Below are 20375 nucleotides of genomic sequence, written 5' to 3'. Positions count from 1 at the left end.
AACATTGAACAATATTTAAAATTTGATTCCAGGAAACTTTATGATTTTGATGAACTTGATAACGTGCGACAAAAATTGGACATACATGTACAATGTACTTCTTTAAACAACAGAGATGTATAACTGATATACAATGGCTTTGTAACAACCAGCCAAGATCTACTATGCTAAAAGGAGTGCAGAGAATGATATATGCTATGTTCTCAAATTCTCATGGCTATGTGGTATTCAAATGAAATAACGGTTCTCTTGAATCTTTTGTTTGGGATAATGTCTAAAGACTTGATAAAACATTTTATAAAAATCGTCGCCGTAGAACAGGTTATCCTTAATTGTATCTAATATATGACAATACTTCTACCCATCAATGTGGCTTACGAGACGAAGTGAAAAAGTTCCTTGTTGTTGTAAAGGTAGTATTAGAAAGACAGCCTCCCTATTCCGTCTGAAATGTATTTTTCTATTCGCTGAAGTAATCTAACTTTCTGGACGTCGTTTTGCATTACAGAGGGCATTGTACCGGTGTATAGTATTTTCTGAGGAATTTAAGAGCTGGAAAAACTACATAGAATATCCATTCGTGTTCAAAGAAACTATTTTGTATTATAAATTAAGCAAAAAAATGATAACAATTTTTGTTGAGTTATACGAATGTTTAGGACAATTGACCTTTGTTTTGTTTCTTTGGTTTTACATCGCACCAACACAGTACAGGTCATATGGTGCTCGTACTAAGTAAGTCTGTGTTAACCAAGTGATTCCAGAGCAGAGCAGGACACGATTTATAAATTAATTTTCTTTGGTGACCTAGGTCATGTATCAAATGGTAGCAAGACTCAATCTCATGGTTGTTAACTTTTTATGTAATGCCTTAAGACTTCAAGATTAACAAATAGTCCAGACACACACATTTTCATCTGATCTTTGATCTTTAGGTGTTACTTTGACCTCGGCTTCAGGTACCAGTATTTTAGGCATAACACACTTCCTTGCAATGATGAACGTTTGTGGCCAGTCTCTCAATGAGTTGCTCCGGGCAAGTGCTTTCCTTTAAAGGGATATTCAGGCAAAATAATGACAAAAATATTAAAATGATCTTACTTACTCAAATCACGCTAAAATGACTTTTCATAAAGTTTCAGCATGAATTTCTGTTTCAATTCTATATATTTTGTGTTTGAAATTTAAACATATCTATATAGGTTGGACAAAATTTAGACGCTAATAGAATCACCAGATAGTTTTAAAACAAGTCAGTTGACTTGAACAAATCCTTATAGTTACAATAACATATATTGTGGATATTGTATGATTGAAACAAGCCTAAGTCATTCATGTTACATGTTCTTAAACGTTTCCAGAGTTCACTTTGACAACTATTGTGTAATGCTAGCGCTCTAACCTGACCCACGCGGGTCAATTTAGGAAACCACCATTTTATTCTTTATATGGAGACAAGTTTTTTTTCCTTTGACTGTCTAAAATATTCATTTTGAGGGCATTTACAGGATAATGAATGAAAAACTTCAAAACTAAGAAATGAAAATTTTGCCTGTGTCTCCCTTTAAGTATGACGTTTACCTAGTTCATGCGCGCAACACAAGGTCTCACAATGGTTGATGTTTGTACCAAGTAATATTGAAGGAAGTCTCTGCATAGATGTACGAGAAGATATGCTCCGGACATTGCATTGATGCATTCTGCCCGCCCACCAGAGGTATAGGGCTTGTTTCTTTTTAAAACGGGCGTATAGAAATGATATCCTTCATCTATCAACCTGATACTTAAATAAAGTCGGCATAAAAGAAAACAAAGCGAAAATTTTATTCTGTGTAATGTATTTTATATCTCTGAAAAATTATTTCAATAAAAATCATCAAAATACTCAAATAAGGACAGCTCAATGAAGAATCAAAATTTGAACTGTCAGTCAGATAAAAAATAAACAATGAGGAATAATCTTCTATAAAGAATTATTCATTATCAATGTGGAAGTTTTTTATATATAAATAATAACATCAAAACTCAATGTAGGCAGTCTATAATGGACCTTTCCGGTTTTTCGTAGCGGAACATTTAGCCACACCTTTTCCATTCATTGCTAGGTCAACTGCTCACAAACAGTATCACAAACATAAGCACGTGTTCTTTTGTGCAAACCAGGTCAACCAGTGACTATGTATTATCTCAGTATAGCGATTGGATAACAAGTTAGCCAATTTACATAAAACTGTAAACACCGGAAAGGTCCATGATTGTCATCTGGGTAGAAAGAAAACAGTTTCTTTAACAAACCCCAAAACAATAATATTTAATTTTGAATTTAAATTCTTTTATTGCTTTTATACATAATACATCAAAAGATGTATCATTTTTATACCTTCATTCACAATAATTTGTGGTCTGGAAGCAAACAAACAAACATGACCTTTGATATATATAGAATAAACCTTTATCTGACCATATATTTTATTACATATACCTTATTTTATTTGAAGCTTCCATTAAATATAATGTTTTAGTCAAGTTACTGTTAATGTCTTTTTGTCACCAAACAATACGACCATTTCTGTACTCACAGTAAACCACAAAAGATCAATATTCTTACAACATCCAAATATATATCTTTTTAAAAATCTTCCAATAACATCAAAAAAACTTAAATACTAATTAGCCTCACAAAAACATGAAATAACAAGTTTTACGAGTTAAGAAGCTATATTGGAAAACTCCTCTATTGAACTGAATCACAAAATGAGCCGCGTCACCGACAAAACCAACATTATTGGTTTGCGACCAGCATGGATCCAGACCAGCCTGCGCATCCGCGCAGTCTGATCAGGATCCATGCTGTTCGCTTACAAACCCTATAACAAGTAGAGAAACTGATAGCGAACGGCATGGATCCTGATCAGACTGGGCGGATGTGCAGGCTGGTCTGGATCCATGCTGGTCGCAAACGCACTATGTTGGTTTTGTCGTGACATGGCTCAAAAGTAAATCATACGCAAAAGAAAATATAAAGAGATAATGACCATTCTGTACCAACTGTTGCTAATGTTACACTGATACAATTTAGAAAAAGTGTCAATGTTACAAAAACACTACCCCCCCCCCCCCATCACAAATGCCCAGTCTCATGATGGCAAAAAATATAAACATCTGAACTTCCTCAATTCATAATCACCCACTTTTATGGTCAATACACACTCTTCAGTTGTTTTCTATTATCTGACCTCTGCATGTTATCTTGGCCAATGTATCCTGAACTTCAGGCTTGACTTTATGACTTGCAGTGTGTCAAGTTATATTAAAATCCCTCAATGAATGCTCTTAACAAGCATTTTTCTCTGACCTTTACCCATGACCTTGACCTTTGACCTAGAGAGCTGGTTCAATAGCACAACACTACGTCTCACAGTGGTAAACATTTGTATCAAGGACATTTCATCATCTCTTTCCTTAATCTGGTCATACTCATGATAGTAAACATTTGTCATATAAAACCTCAATTGTCATATAATCCTTCACTTGTCATATAATGATCCCACATTTGTCATATAATGATCCCACATTTGTCATATAATGATCCCACATTTGTCATATAATACCTCAACTGCAGACAACTAAAAGAGTCCTTGTAGAAGATATGCTGGATGCATTCTCTCATAACTTTTTAATCAGACAGAAAAATTTTCTATTTCAAAAATTCACAAAAAATGCTTTTTACTAGAAATAAAGAGTTGTTCATTTGTCTGATTGAAATCAGTATATTAATGCAGACCTTCCTGTGACGTAATTAATTTATCCATATTTACAAGGCATGAAATAAGCTTTAATTGCCATAGATACATGCAGAGGTCAGCAACAGAGTTCTAAAACTGTATATTTCATGTTTTTCTGATGTTAATATTATAATTTTTTTTCACTGTTTCATGCACATTCAACAGCATTGTGTCATGCACAGTATAAATGTGTGTGTCAACAAAATATAACAAAACAATCATAAAATATATAATATATAGCTAAAATACACATAAAAGCTTTCAGCAAATCATATTTACTAAATTATTGCTCGATTTGTATTTCTTCAATAATCAATAGAAAGACAGTAACAAAAACTGAGCACTTTAAAATATACAAAATTAACAAGGGAAGCATAACTGTCATAGATAAAATATACCACAGTAAGGAATATATTACCTCCCTTTACCCCCTCCCCACCTCACCGCCCTAATAAAAATCCTATTAAAAAACGAGGCCAATTATTGCAAATTATTATTACTCAAAACAGATTTTTTTTAAAAATTTGATTTAAATAACGGAAGCACATATCAATAAATAATTAATAAAAATTGTGTAGTTATTTCATTCAATGCCTTAATCAATAAAACATTTGTTTAATTTGTACCATTCAACAACTAAGGAATGGCTAGATTTGTTAAACTATTGTGTCATGGAAGTCTCATATTGTATCAATACACCAGTAATCACTGATTATAAGATCAATATTTACCATCAATATGTATTGTATTTACACACAAAATATAAAAAAAATCCAAAAATAAATTGAAGGAAATAAAATCACATAAGTTTTAGAAACAGATATTTTTCTTTATGTTTCACGAAGATTGATTTCTGTACTGCAGTATTGCTGTACTTAAATGCAAAAATGGCTGATCAGTGTAAGTTGATTACAAAGAAAAATCTTATGTTTTAAGGGGTATGTTATAAGGCATCCATCTTAAATAAATACCATTACAAAAAGTTAGCAAGATGTAGACATATAAAAAAAAATATATGAAAAAAAAACTGCTTAACGAACCTCAACAATGCGATAAAATTCTGGTAAAACTCTGGTAAAAGATTTAGAACCAAACTTTATTTAGAAAAAGGTTCAACTTGACATCAATTGTAATTAAAATTCTAATTTAAAGTTTTTGACAACTGATTGTGCCCCTGGTCTGTGAAATACTAAATGGGAAGTAAATATAACTTAAAAAAAAACTTCGTACAAACAATTTCAAAACAAAAACAAGACTTTTTAACTTCAAAAATTCTATGCAACAAAAAAGAAAACAAAATAATAAAGCACCAAGACAACATCACTTGAATCACCAAACCAAAGATTAAAATTGGATGACAATACCCTGCAGTAGTTAACAATGTTTCAGATAAATTTGATAATCATGTTTTTATTACTTTAAAAAAAAATAAATTTTTTTTAGTTTCATACTTTGAGCCTTCACCCAACATAAGTTTGGAATTGTCCATTTATAGGGATTCCACTATCCAAAATGATAAAATTATGCAACAAGCAGTATAGAGAGTGTAACTACATTGCAATGATGAGCACGCTGGGAAGAATATAGGCATGGCATAATTGCTGGTAGGCCCCCTACAATTCCTAGTCAGGGCTGATTAAAATAAAAAAATAATTTTCTACCTTCGTCACCTGTAAATAATAGTGTCACACAGATTTTAACTAAATTGTTAAATGTACATGTATTTTTGACGGTATCTTTTTTTTCTATTTACATTACAGAGGAAATTGATAAGATTTCATGTTATGTTCCTATTTCAATACTGAATGATGAAGTTAAAAATACTCAAAAAAATAAAATCCTCATCCAAAAACAAAATACAGATATACAATGTATATATATTTATGTATATAAAACAACTGCTTTTATTTGCTTATACATATTCAAATTAACACTATACATATAAATTATCACAATAGAACACATTACTATATCTATCAACATGAAACACCAGCCCATCAGCTAAAAGAATAACCTTAGTTACTGTAACCTAGCAACCAGGTAAACCTAGCAACCAGGTATATATATGTTCAGTGTAGCAATGAACTGTATGGGCAAGCATGTTTTTTTATTGATGAAATTATTGCACAAATGTGATGGACCTCAGCCATCAGTTGTAATGAATGACCTCACTTCGAATGCTATGCTATTGTACATAGCACAATCTTCCATGAAGACAGAATATAACCAGCAAAATCGCCAGCTCGTATCAAAGTTTCTGGGTCCAACAAAGATGTAGGAACCCACTCTCTCTCTCTGTTAAAACCATAATATACAAATACGGATGGTCTTTGACCATTTACAGACTTTGGGCCGTCTATCTACCGAACATATGTTCTGCCGGAAACGTCCAACAGTTGTCAAATAAGACACAAGTCACTTCACATTTTTACTACAACATCAACTGTTATTGCTGGAAAAAAAATGACAACAACATATAAAAGATGTATACATAATTGCAACACCATTGTAACATTAAAGGGACTCCACTGTGGTTTAAAAGCCTAAAAATATAACATTTGAATTTCTTACATACATGAGCTGGGGCAATTTAAACAGAAATATATGCAAAGATAGTTAAGAAATATACTATGAAATAAATTGAAAATCATATTTTTATGCTTTTCTTAGCCCGTTTTGAGTGAAAAGTGTTTAAACGTCTTTCAATTTTTAAATTTTTTTTGCAATTGAATAATTATTCTGGAAAATGAAGTGTGCCAATGATCTGAAATTTTGCACAAAGATTAGTGGTCTAAACCTTCTTCAAATTGTCCATTTATCTCGAATAATATTTTCAGTCCCATCATGTCAAAAAACCTCAGTGGAGTCCCTTTAAAGTTCAATTTTTTTTTTCATTTTCATAGACTTAGCAAGCAGTAAAAATATTAAATTTATCTTAAATTCTTTGTGAAATATTTATCATTCAATACAACTTATCTAGTGTGTTTTAACTGAAATCGTTCTTGCCTTTAACATCTTCTTCAATAAACATTAAAACATAAGTATGTTTAAAATAAAAGTATCAGACTTTAAAATTTTTTAACAAGAGTTCCAGACTGGGCAATTTTGTTAGTCATTTTCCAAATTATAATGCTTGAGGTATTAGCAGTCTTTTTTCTTTTCTCTTTTTTTTTCTTTTCTCTCTATCTCTCTTTTTTAAATTTTTTTTTTATTTTTTGGTTGGGTTTAACATGACACCAACACCACTTAGTAATCACTAAGCATGACTCCTAAATCCAACAGATCTTTTAACAGAGAGCTAAATCAGACCTGTGAGCATTTTGAAGAAAATTTTCTAGAAAAGTCTGACTGTCCATATTCTATTATCAATATTTGAACCGTGTCATGACAAAACCAACATAGTGCGTTTGCGACCAGCATGGATCCAGACCAGCCTGCGCATCTGCGCAGTCTGATCAGGATCCATGCTGTTCGCTTACAAACCCTATAACAAGTACAGAACCTGATAGCGAACAGCATGGATCCTGATCAGACTGCGCGGATGCGCAGGCTGGTCTGGATCCTTGCTGGTCGCAAACACACTATGTTGGTTTTGTCGTGACATAGCTCATTTCTTTTTCTTAAGACTAAATTTTGATATATTTATGCTCAATTCACCTGAAATAATTCAGTGTCTTTTCATGTGTAGACTTAGATGGTCACTACGGGAAAACGCTCGGTCACAAATGTTACACTTGAACGGTTTATCTCCAGTATGTTTCCGGTAGTGCCGAGTCAGTTCGTCCGACCGTGCAAATCTCCATGTACATCCTTCCCATGTACAAATGTAAGGCTTCTCCCCTGAAATAGAATTTATAAATCATATTATGAAATCATAAGAATACTATACCTAACTGTAAAAATAATGGAAAATCTAGTAATTGAACTTCTTAGCGATTTCTTAGAAAAAGTTATTCTTGCTTGTTTGTTATTTTTGCTTGTTAAAAGGTCTTTGAACTTAGAACATCCCTCATAAACAATGATACTGAAATGTCAAGCAACTCTTGCATGTGTACCTTGTTTATTTAAACTCCCGTACATTGACCATAAATAGATCTATTTAGAGAAATGTTAAAATGTCATAGCCATACAGACTGGGAATATCATCACCATAGAGACTTTCTTCACAATGTACATGCAGGAAGCCTACAGTGCCTAAATCATTGACCGGCCATCCTAGTCATGTAACAAGGACATTTAGTCCTTCAAATCCAATTTCCAAAAAAGATAAAAAAAAAGCAAGCAAGCACGGGTAACATTCAAGGCTGTTATTATTTAAACCTTTTTTTTGTTTTTATTCAAACATTTTAAAGTGGAATAAGTGTTGCTTTTTTTTCCATAATATAACCTTTTTTTTCCAAAGTGGAAAAAAATTATCATTTGTTAAAATAACATCAAATATAATTCCTGTATCTGTGCAATATTTTTGTAACTTACATATATACGTTGTATTTAGTTGCATTTAATTGGAGTAACAAAAAAATATTGGAATAGGGACCTTTTGTTTTCAATGTTTATCTCTTCATTAATCAAATCCTTCCACTTCCTGTTTTAAAATCATTGCCTCTCCAATATTACAATATCTGGATATAACAATATAAGTTCAGCGGTCCCCTGATTATCATTATAAGCAGAGTTTACTGGATTTCTTTTTTTAATAAAATTCTTAAATTACCTGTGTGTGTTCGCCTATGAGCTTTTAAATGTGAGCTTTTCGTGTAAACTTTTGTGCATCCTTCAAAATCACACCTGTGGACGCGTCGCTTTTTTTGCTCATTGAACACATCTGCTGGGTTTGCGAATGAGGGGGTAACTGGATGAGTTGATACTGATGGAACTGACTTACTGTTCTGTTGTAAGCTAAACTGATGTTTCTCCAATGCTTTAAACTGTCTAAAAAAAAACAAGAAACAAAATAATGAGTGAACACCTTATGAAATAATATGATAAATTACATGTACTATCTAAAAACTTGTCCATAACAAATCACATACTGGTAGGTTGAGGACCTTTAAGCTGTTAATTGTTTTTGTTTTGTCAAGCGGACATTTCAGTAGCTGTCAACGGCTTCAAAATTAGTTCTTATTTCAACAGTTAAAAACACTCCTTTCTTGTAACTAAAACAATTGAGCCGCGTCATGACAAAACCAACATAATGGGTTTGCGACCAGCATGGATCCAGACCAGCCTGCGCATCTGTGCAGTCTAGTAAGGATCCATGCTGTTTGCTATCAGTTTCTCTACTTGTAATAGAGTTGGTAAGCGAACAGCATGAATCCTGATCAAAGTGCGCGGATGCGCAGACTGGTCTGGATCCATGCTGGTCGCAAACGCACTATGTTGCTTTCGTCATGACGCGGCTCAAGTGTTTCAGGTGAGTATCAAACTTTAAGAACTAGTCTAAACAGAGCAATCTCTGGGGTTTTGAGGAGAGAATGTTTTAAATTTATATCACTACTGAAACAGATATCTAGTATCTATATGTATCTTAACCCTAAAAGTGCTGGAACCTAAAGCGTTAAGCCTTTGCCACCAGTATAGAGCCAGGCCAGCCTGCATATCCGTGCAGTCTTTCCAGGCTCTATACTGTTGGCTGGTAAACTTTAAATACCATATTCAAATTGATATCCCTAAAATTGATCATGGACAGTCCCAAAATGGAAGTGGGACAAGTCCATTTAAAATAATTCAGAAGGTTAAGGGTTAACATCACTACTGTAATAGATATCTAAGTATCTTTATCTATCTTGAAGAGCAACATTTAAAGTAACAAGAACTTACTCAGATGCTTCCTTTATTCTCTGTAATGATAGAAGTGCAGCAGAACCAATTTTATTCATTGACTCAAGAGTCACGGTGGGGTGGTCTTCTGGCTCTAAAAAAATAACATTCAAACAAGTTTAAATTTTGTCAAACTAAAAACTACAATCTTTTCAAGCATGTTCTTATCAAATTCTAGAATTTAACATTTGAACATGGTTATGTTGAATTCTGTAAACCAACATTTGGTTATATTGAATCATATAAAATCATATAGAAATTACATATGATGTCATAATGACATCAGATCTGATGTCATATTGAAAATATATCTGATGTCATAATGACGTCACATCTGATGTCATATTGAAATGATATCTGATGTCATAATTACATCACATCTGATGCCATATTGAAAATATATCCGATGTCATAATGACATCACATCTGATGTCATATGGCATGAAAACATTCTTTTCGTTATCCTGTGCATTTTCATGACAGCTCTGAGTTTGTTTTGGGAAATTATAGTGCAAAGGATGTTATAACAAGAGCTGTCCGTAAGACAGCGCGCTCGACTTTTTTATTGCTTGCCAATAAAAAAAGTTTTTGCAGTAAAAGGCAATACAAGAATCTCTGTATTTTTAAAGTGAACAATGGCCATGAGCATTAAGATATTTAGTGAAGAATTATTTTACTGAATTGTGTGATACCCTTGAACACTGCAGCAAAGTTTGAAATGTTTAAGTCAAAAGAGGGCTGGTAAGAAAGAAAAAAAAACTGAGTTGAGCCTTAAATAAATTTAATAGTATTAAACCCACTTTGAGAGAATAAGGTATTTTTACGTCACTCAGAACACCTTGGTAAATGACATAATAACATAATTTTTCAAGAAATCTATGCCAAGGAAGCAGTATATTTTTGTACAATCAGCATAATATATAGATTTGACTTTGTATGTGAAAGTATTATAGTTACCTTATAATACAAGTAATAGATAAATTTTATCAAGCTTTTTTAGATGTTGTCAGTTGGTCACAAACATTGGGCCATAATTCAAATAAAATCTTTGACAGAATTACCTTCTCCTGGACATGTTTGGGAATCATGATTGTAAACAAGTATTCCAACTTTCAAATTAATATCTCAAACAGTTCAGTCAAAAAGTGGACTGGTACTAAAAACTTAACCAAGATTCTAAGTCGATAAAAGGCCTTAATTTTTAAAACAAATCCTTGACAGAGTTACCTTCTCTTGCGTACAGATGGGGGTAATGATGTGAAATAGCATTAAAAGTTTCAAAGCAATATCTCAAAGGGTTAAGGCAATAAGTGGATTTTACCCATATTCAATGTATTTTCTAAGTCAAAAAGGGGCATAATTCTGTCAAAAACCTTGACAGAGTTATGTCCTCTTGTCTGTTGATGAAGGTCGTGATGGTAAACAAGTATGGTCAGTTTCAAAGCAATACCTCCAATGGTTTTGAAATAAAGTGAGGTGGTACAAAAAACTTAACCAAGCTCAATACACTTTCTAAGTCAAAAAAGGGCCATAATTCTGTCAAAAACCTTGACAGAGTTATGTACTCTTGTCTGTAGATGGAGGTTATGATGGTGAACAAGTATGGTAAGTTTCAAAGCCATACTTGTAATACTTCTGAAATAAAGTGGGGTGGTACGAAAAACTTAACCAAGGTGTGACGCCAACGCCGACGCCGACGCCGGGGCGAGTAGGATAGCTCCCCTTTTCATAGAAAAGTCGAGCTAAAAATGAACTTAAAAATAGAAAGTAATAAATATAACTACATGCACACTAAGTGGACTTAAATGAGCCGCGTCACGACAAAACCAACATAATGGGTGTGCGACCAGCATGGATCCAGACCAGCCTGCGCATCTGCGCAGTCTGATCAGGATCCATGCTGTTCGCTTACCAACTCTATTACAAGTAGAGAAACTGATAGCGAACAGCATGGATCCTGATCAGACTGCCCGGATGCGCAGGCTGGTCTGGATCCATGCTGGTCGCAAACCCATTATGTTGGTTTTGTCGTGACACGGCTCAAATGTTTTATTCACAGTAAGGACACAATATAAGTATCTAGTATGTGTTAGAGAGTAATTTACAATATATTCATTGAGTACAAAATTTATAATTCATGGAAAGAAAACATCATGCGCGGTCATATCTATACTGTATGACATGCAAATTATCAGTGACTTACTATGTTTAGCTCCTTTATCTTTTTAAGTCACACTTTTATCTTACGAACAAGGAATGAATATTTAAGCCGCGTCATGACAAAACCAACATAGTGCGTTTGCGACCAGCATGGATCCAGACCAGCCTGCGCATCCGCGCAGTCTGATCAGGATCCATGCTGTTCGCTATCAGTTTCTCTACTTGTAATAGGGTTGGTAAGCCAACAGCATGGATCCTGATCAGACTGCGCGGATGCGCAGGCTGGTCTGGATCCATGCTGGTCGCAAACCCACTATGTTGGTTTTGTCGTGACATGGCTCATTTGTATTCAAACAGGTATGAAACTATCAATCAGAACAGCATGTTTCGTTATGCAACATTATGTCATTTATAATCTAAAGACAAGATTATAACTTTGAAGGAGAGGCCAGGTCAGGACATTGAATACAGATAACGTATAAACTTGTCAGTGCTGGTGGTCTTGTTTTGACATATATTATCACTTTCTTCCTGGTCCGCAGAAAACTCAAGCCATAACAATGTAATCCCCCTACTTAAAGTTAAACACACTTCTATTGATAACAATTAAAGTCGTCTCAAGGCCGCCATTTTTTTCTCTATTAAAACAATACAATAGGGAAACTGAAGTAGTATTGTACAATGTATCATATGAATCTAAGTCTTTCATGACATGATTATATTTACAATAGAGAAAAAACAGAATCATTAAAGAACATTCAAAACATTGAATTTGAAAATGTTGTAGGCTCATGCAGTTTGAGCCTGTTCATGGACGGTATAGGAAAGCCCAAGGTACCGTCCATGCCCCCTGGGCACATTTAGTTCTGTATGCTGATAAATCCCTGCTTAAAAAAAATGAAATACTCCAGTTAAGCAGTAGGGTATAGACGATGAGAACAGAAAGAAAGGCTGGCTGACAAGGTTATATAACATTCAGGCATTTGCCTACAATTATCACTGCTAGTGCTCAAAGACTCGTACCTTTTTTGAGATACGACAACCCTCGGAAGCCGAGTCTGAGGTCAGCTGCAGACTGGTTCTCCGGTTCGCCCATGTGTACATCTTCGTACCAATGAGCTGGACTAGTTTTCTTCACTGATAAATCAACAGGCTCAGTCTGTAGAGGCTGAAATATATAAAACAATAACCGTTTATTAACTGGCAAAATTACATTTCATACCTGTAAAAATGTCAAGTTATATGAATACTTGCAATGGTTTGTACTGTTTAGTCAGTAAATTATATAATTTGAAAACTATTAACAATCAACTGTTAACAATATTGTATAATTGTTACATCAAAGTGATCAAGCCTTCCTTTCAAAACAAACATAAAAGTTATGGTCTCTTATTTTTTAGACTTTTTTTTATAATAAACCTTAAAACCCAACTCTCTACAAAAATCAATCTACATTTTAAGATTTATTTAAAAATTGTCACAACCATGTTCAAAATCATTCTTTATCTATTATATTTAAAAAAAATGTTAAATTTCTTTTTTAAATCTACAGAGTATAATGCTATACTTTGTATTAGCTTTGAATAACAAGCTTGACTACTTAATTATCTTAAATACTATGCATATTCAATTAGGTTCCATTAGCCGAATTTTTATATCTTAAAATTATACACTAAAAAAATTACTTAAATTTAACATTCAGTATGTTAACGCACACAATTTTTTAAATATATGTGAATGATTATGTGTTCTGCAGAATCATTGTGTAAACAAAATGAAATTGAATCTACATAAATGAAATGATTTTGCATATCTTATTTCATGAAAGCGTATTAACCCCGGTGTTATATAATAACAAAACATTTGGTTTTGAAAGCCTTTGCGGGAGGCATGAAGTATTGTAAAATTGAGGAAATCGACAAACACCCCGCTATCTCAGATGTCACTGTCATTATTTGCTTAAACTATGCTCTACAAACATGTTTAAAATAACAATTTAAGTCGGAACATATTTGAACAAACCACAGAAATACCGAGTGTAAAATAATCGCCAGTGCTTCAATATATTTTTTTCTTTAAGCTATACTGAAGTTAATATTCCGTAAGTTACTTCAGTTATGACAATCAGGCGAGTTAAACATTCATTACTAACAAATAAGTTTTTCCTAAGGTGATTGGGACAGAAACAGATTATTTCATGACCGATGTAGAAAACTTTACCATTGATATATTCTAAAATCTCGCTTAATTTTTTTATGATATTGAAACATGGAAATAGCTTTGTTTAATTAAGTCTAAACTCTGAGACATTACTACAGCATATCTTAAGGGCAGAGTGTTATGTAACTTACTGACAGGCTCTTGATTTCATGTCTGTCTAAAGATACAGCAAGTTATATAAAACAGCATTAAATGTGCAGTAGATCAGGCACCATTAATTGACCAGATTTATTAAACTCATTTAAATTTTGTCTTACTTCTATTGTAACATGAAGCCTTAATTAAAATCAAGGTTAAGTACTAATATACCATTATCAACAATTAAAAAAAAATAAAAAAATTGTGAATTGTTTTGTAAGACATCTAAGCTTATCTTAATAATGTCTTGTACATGATGTTTTAATAAAGACACAATAAATGTCCCAAAGAACGCTCTGAATGAGTCTCATTCAAACTTTTTCCCCCCACATCGTAATATTTTTGTCTTTTCTTAAATCACTTTAATGACTGGAGCGGGCCCCCTGTTTAACAAGACAACATTATTAAGCCTGTTGCTATGTAATCACTGATTCACTCTTAATAAGCATTTCAAATGTAAGCTAAACTGTCTGTAATGTCAAACACCCTACCACGCCTTCTGGCGATCCAGGGGGCTTAAAAAACTGATTAAGATTACAGAAGTATTATACCCGGCATTATGTATACAATGACTTGAAATTTCAATATTATCGATTGCCAATAGTGCATGATAAGTCTGTATAGCAAGACCAAGGCAAATAAACTCTGCTGTTACCTATTACAAGTAAATATTTTGAGACAAAATTAAAACCTCGCACGGTGTTGATGACCGATGTAGTGACCTTAAGACACATTTTGTACAAGGACAGACAATTAACTGTAAGGCCGCTCGGGCGGTCATTTGAAATTCACTCAAAAGATCTGCTACACCAAGACTTGATTCAAACAAAATGAGAAGATGGGGTGACAGTCTAGCACATTTTAATTTAATAATATCTTGTTGACTATCATATAGCTTTTATTTGGTTGAATTATTAAATACCTGGTGTAATGCTTTATCATTAGAAACTGTCAATTGTTTGTTACTTCAAATGATTGCTTTAAATTAATCATGCAGCTCAACGGTACAGAATCTGGACGGACAGACACCGTGGAAATTGCCTAACTGTGGGTGATACATCCGAATTGGTGCTTTGTGTAAAACATTGTCAAATAATTTGTCTTCTTTATTTGTTACAAATAATAAGAATACAAATATCTCATTCTCAATACAGCATCTAAACAAGGATGCCTGAGGTCTACTTTTTTTGTAAAATGGGGTAGGGAAAAAAAATATTAATACTTGCATGACTTCGGTCATTTACAACAGAACTTAAACAGTGACACTGTGGTGTATTATCAACAATTAGTCCAAAACCTCATCTTAAGTTAAATACACATAAAATACCTTCAGAAAAATGTATGCATGTATGGTACAGAATTGAATTACCGGCAATGTCCTAACAAAACAATTTTAACAACCTAGTATCACTATATCCTATCATTTAATGCTCTATTTCACTATAAAACACAGACAACAAAAGAATATCTTACTCATTGTGGCCTAGCAAAAATTTTTGACAGTTTGTTCAGAAGTTAAAAAGAAATTAGAAACGTTATTTTGTATTTAAATGCTTTCCTTATTCCTACAGAGTTGTTATATGTTTAGAATAAAACAATTAAACATGTATTAAGCCAATTTTGTATTTAGAATGGCTTTTAATTGAATATAAAATAAATTCTCTCCCTTTCAAATATCCTCATAAACTATTTACACTTTGAAATAAATTCACCTTGGAGGTCGAGCAGGTAAAGACTGACAGTCTTCAAGTTCATTTCAGGTTCTAAAGTTCAAGGACTTTTGGGATCATTAAAAAACTTAATTTGCCTATATAAAAGTACTGATCATGGACTTTTAATTAAAAATTTAAAAGTGAGAAAGATGTGCCATTGAAGATTTCACTACAATTAATGCAGTTTTATGTATGATACTTATAACCTCGTAATTAAGTTTCTGTATTTCTATATTGCCCTAGAGTTTATTGCTTTCCACAAGAAAATAGATAATTATAAAAATTATCAGTATAAATAATATTTACAACAACAATAATTATGATGATTTCATTAATTTTATTGTGTGACTAAAAACATGCATGACCAAATTTATTATAATCATCACTGTATTTCTGAGACACTTTCATTAAACTTCTCTAATGGTTCTATTTCATTTTCAAATTTCATATTACATGTATATGTATAGTCATATTTTTCATTACATTCATTTTTGTACATAATTTTTTTCTCTTTAAGAAAGTACCTGTTAGGCTGTATTTTTCTTTCACCTTATCATTATATCATAGATACATTACTTTTATTTGTTTACACAAGTTTTTTTATATACATGTATCAATGTGATGTAGCATTTTCTTCACTTTTTCAAACCTAGCAACATATAGAAATCCCTGTGGGACAAAATTAATTAATTTTGTTGTATATTAATTTGTACTCTGAATAATAACAATCTACTATCTGGCCAAACAGTACAAAACAGATAAATTCCTAGTGCTAAGTGTTTTTGCTCAATGCTAAAACAAAACTAAATCAAAGCCAAAATAACTACTTTTACTTTTTTAGTATCTTTACAATGTTAATTTTACATGTTTAACTATTAAATTTCTTTAACCTGAATAATCTAGATGTTATTCAGTGCTATCAGCATGAATTCTCCCAGAACTTTTCGAGTTCATTGCTAGCACAAACAAAATCAAAATAAAAGTAAAGTCACTTCACCAGATAAGTTTTGCATGAAATATCTATTTACATGTATTTAACATCATATGATAGAGATTCAACTCAGGTTGTCAATATGCAGTATAATTCAATTATTTTATCTTCATCTATAACTATTGTTTAATAGCATTATTGACCAAAAAAAAAGGGGAAATAAAAAAAGAAATAAAATAATAATAATGAAACCCACTTTTTTCCCCATCATCATTACTTTAAAATTACACTATAATTTTCACCATCAATTTTTTATTTTTTTTATCAAATCAATAAAATATATCAAATAGTTATACCCCTGTTAATTTAAACTACATTGTAATTAGATGGCAATATTTATGTAAAGCATATTTAGTACACTTCTCTCCTTCTTGAAAGAGCTTAATAATACCCAAATTAAGCCCTTGCAGAAACTAGAAATCAATTAGACAAATTACAATAACACCAGTATATGAATAATTCTTTCAAAAATATGTTCAACAACATTGCTGGGTTTTGAACACACAGCTAGAGCAATGAATGCCAGTTCTAACACTTAATCATCTGACCCATTGAGGCAACAAATTTAAGGCTACATATAAACAGAAAAATTAATTATAAAGAAAAATACATACAAGATGATAGGGAAATAAATATCCGAGGTAGTGTGGTGGTGGTGGTGGGGGAGCTACACACTGTAAGCATGGCATCACTGGCATATCTTCACCGTACATTAAATGCATATTGGCAAGAGAAATAAATCCTGAGTTTTTTCCCACAATGTTTATAAGTAAATAAAGCACAGAATCAGCTTCCCCTGTGCTGTCTAAATCAGTCCTTCTCTCATTAAAACTCCAAAAACACTTTTCCCCGAAGATTAAATATTTACCACTGTTAAAATTCCAACACAAGCAGTATAAATTAATGTTGCTCCAATTTTTCTAGGACCGGAAAAATCTTCATTTAGAAACCACAATGTTTTCTTGGGAAATATTTTTGAAAGTTAGACATAAATCAGAATTTCTTAGATAAGGCTTATCACTTGCAGTTGCAGGGAGACTAGTAAGTACATCAAATTCAGCAGCCAGCATTTAAGTCTACCCACTTTTACACTACGATCCGGTCATACAATTAATGCTTAACTTTAAATCCAATATTTTAAATTTCAGAAGTTTAAGTATATATATATATATATAGATTTGAAAATATTGCTAAAATTATCCACTGTATAATATCTTAAAATAACTGTCAAAAAATCCGTCTGCTAAGTCTGTAGGCAAAAACTAGCGGTTTCGTATTTGTCTATCTACATTTTACGATATAAAAACTCCCCAAACCGTGAAGTGACAACACGGGCTATGATTGGACAAATTTTATGACCCCCTATACGACTTCCTAGTACTCTAAGATTGTATGATATGGTATCATAATTTAAAATGTAGGCAACAATGATTCTTAAACCACTCCCCCCACCATACATAAATACTCATTTCTCTCCGTATATCCCAAACTCATTAAAATTCAGTCAGTTATGAAAATTTTAGTGAAGCGAAACCCTAAAGTTTCCTTCAAATCAGGAGTGCCCGTTATAAAATAAATAATCTTGATTTTGTTTATTATGACATAATTGTACTGAGGTTATTCAAATCAAAATAAACCCACTTAAATTTATCCATTTTTGTTATATCATCATTTTAAGTTGATTTAATGGCTCGAGGAGGGGGGATGTAAATGATGAAGATATTAATATCGGTGAACAAAACATACTATCTTCTAGATCTTTTCTTGAAAATGAAAACAGATATTTTGCACTATCAAAGGACCACTCCTACCCTCACCAGAGACCTGCCATCAATTATAAAAGCTGGAAACACACAGCATGTCCTAAACAGTATAATGCTGTGATTTTATACTTAAATTGCCATAGATTTAATTATTAAACCAGCTGAATATCTTGACACATCTGAGCAAATTCTGATCATATTCTGTACTATTCACTGTTTGTGTCACATTAACCTCTGTAGAGCAACCACCCTTTTTGCAGACATAGATTTTGGTTGCTGCTGACAGGTGTTTGCTGTGTTTTATTTATATTTCTAAAAAGCTTTTTATTCCTTGTGTACTTTTATTATTTCCAAAAAGATACTCATTGTCCTATTATCTGACCTTAACATTTTCTTCGTTTTCTTTTTGGCAATTTAGTCTTTCACAGTGATTTTGTACTTTGTATAGAAGTCAAAATACTCTTTTGTTTACATTTTGCAACTTTTATGGCAAATAATTGCACATTTACCACTATTTTCCTCAGGTAACAAGCATCTAACATGCTCTAAAACCAATTTATTAATTATACTTTAAAGTTAAATTCTTGCAAAACTTAAATGTTTGCCCTTTCTAAAGAACAATAACATTTGTTAATTTCTGAGGCATTACATATACCTTTAAACTGCATGGTGGCAATTTAAGGCTAATCACTATGATATACCAATACAACAGGCTGTCTATAAAAATGTACCAAAACTCACTTTCTAAGATCATGCTAAAAAATCCCATTTACATCAAATTCAGTAATTTGAAGGTAATTTTTGCAGTAAAGATCTTCTGCAGTTATGATACTTAAATACCATAGATTCAATAAATTAACAGAATAATGGTCTAAAAAATTCATATGTACTTGTCAGGCTATTTCATACCTTTATTGGTTATATCATAGCGTTTATACATGTATACTTCTGTACTGTGCAAACAAAAAATTATCTTTTTTAAGGTAATGGTTTAATTGCTATTAACAAAACATTATATTAAAATGATCATAATGACCTATGGCTAATGTAATGATGAAGTCATCAAATGCATTCATCTGAATTTCTGAATTTAATTAACAAGACCTGTATAAAAGACTTATGTATAAAATAATTAAGCATTAAATCATTCATTAAAGTACCCCATTATATAATACATTAATACTTATTTTGAATGCTGCATTAAAATGTTTATCAAATTCAAAATAAAAATCTTCATAAAGTAAAGACTCTTTTAAGAAATTCAAACTTTTTAAACCGCATGCGTCAATTTAAGCTATATAAAGAAATGAATTGTCATATGACGTAGATACACCATTATAAGCACCGTACAGTATGACCCGGCTGATTCAAGTATAAACACAAGGACACCTCCCACTTAGATTTATACCCCCTGGGCTGACACACCTTTAATCAATCTTTACACCAAATATGGAAAATCTCCAACATTCTAACTACTTGACTAACTCTGATAAACCTATTTGTAAAGATAAACTGTCATAAATACAAGTATACTTGTCCCGCAACAAGACAACGGTCTTCTAAAATAAAACATACTGTTAAAAATTTTTTTTTTTAAAAAGCGTCCTAAACTATAATCTTAAAGGTACATTTACTGACAATTCGGTGTATACAATTGCAGTTTTTTGACATGTCTTTACATAACACATAAATTTACAGCAATTTCACAGTGACACAGGAAGATATTATTTTGCAGTTAACATTAAAATCAGAATTTAAATGAGGTATGTTTTTAGGCTATGCTGCA

The 20375-nt window shown here is 32.3% G+C and overlaps 1 protein-coding gene across 1 annotated transcript in view; it reads right to left on the bottom strand.

Annotated features, from left to right (window-relative positions):
• Positions 1-1821: 1821 nt before the first annotated feature.
• Positions 1822-20375, bottom strand: part of LOC132717196 (Kruppel-like factor 1) — a gene marked incomplete at its 5' end in the record, with an annotated part of 45053 nt that continues 26499 nt past the window's right edge. Inside the window, 5 exon segments of the mRNA XM_060700616.1 lie at positions 1822-6237; positions 7443-7625; positions 8500-8717; positions 9606-9699; positions 12789-12933. Coding sequence (XP_060556599.1) covers positions 7453-7625; positions 8500-8717; positions 9606-9699; positions 12789-12933 — 630 coding nt within the window.

This window comes from Ruditapes philippinarum, unplaced genomic scaffold, assembly GCF_026571515.1.
Source record: "Ruditapes philippinarum isolate M1 unplaced genomic scaffold, ASM2657151v2 ctg136_1_1_1_1, whole genome shotgun sequence".
In the NCBI taxonomy this organism is placed as follows: domain Eukaryota; kingdom Metazoa; phylum Mollusca; class Bivalvia; order Venerida; family Veneridae; genus Ruditapes; species Ruditapes philippinarum.
Note: the sequence above shows the minus strand (reverse complement) of the source record. Positions and strands in the feature narration are given on the sequence as shown.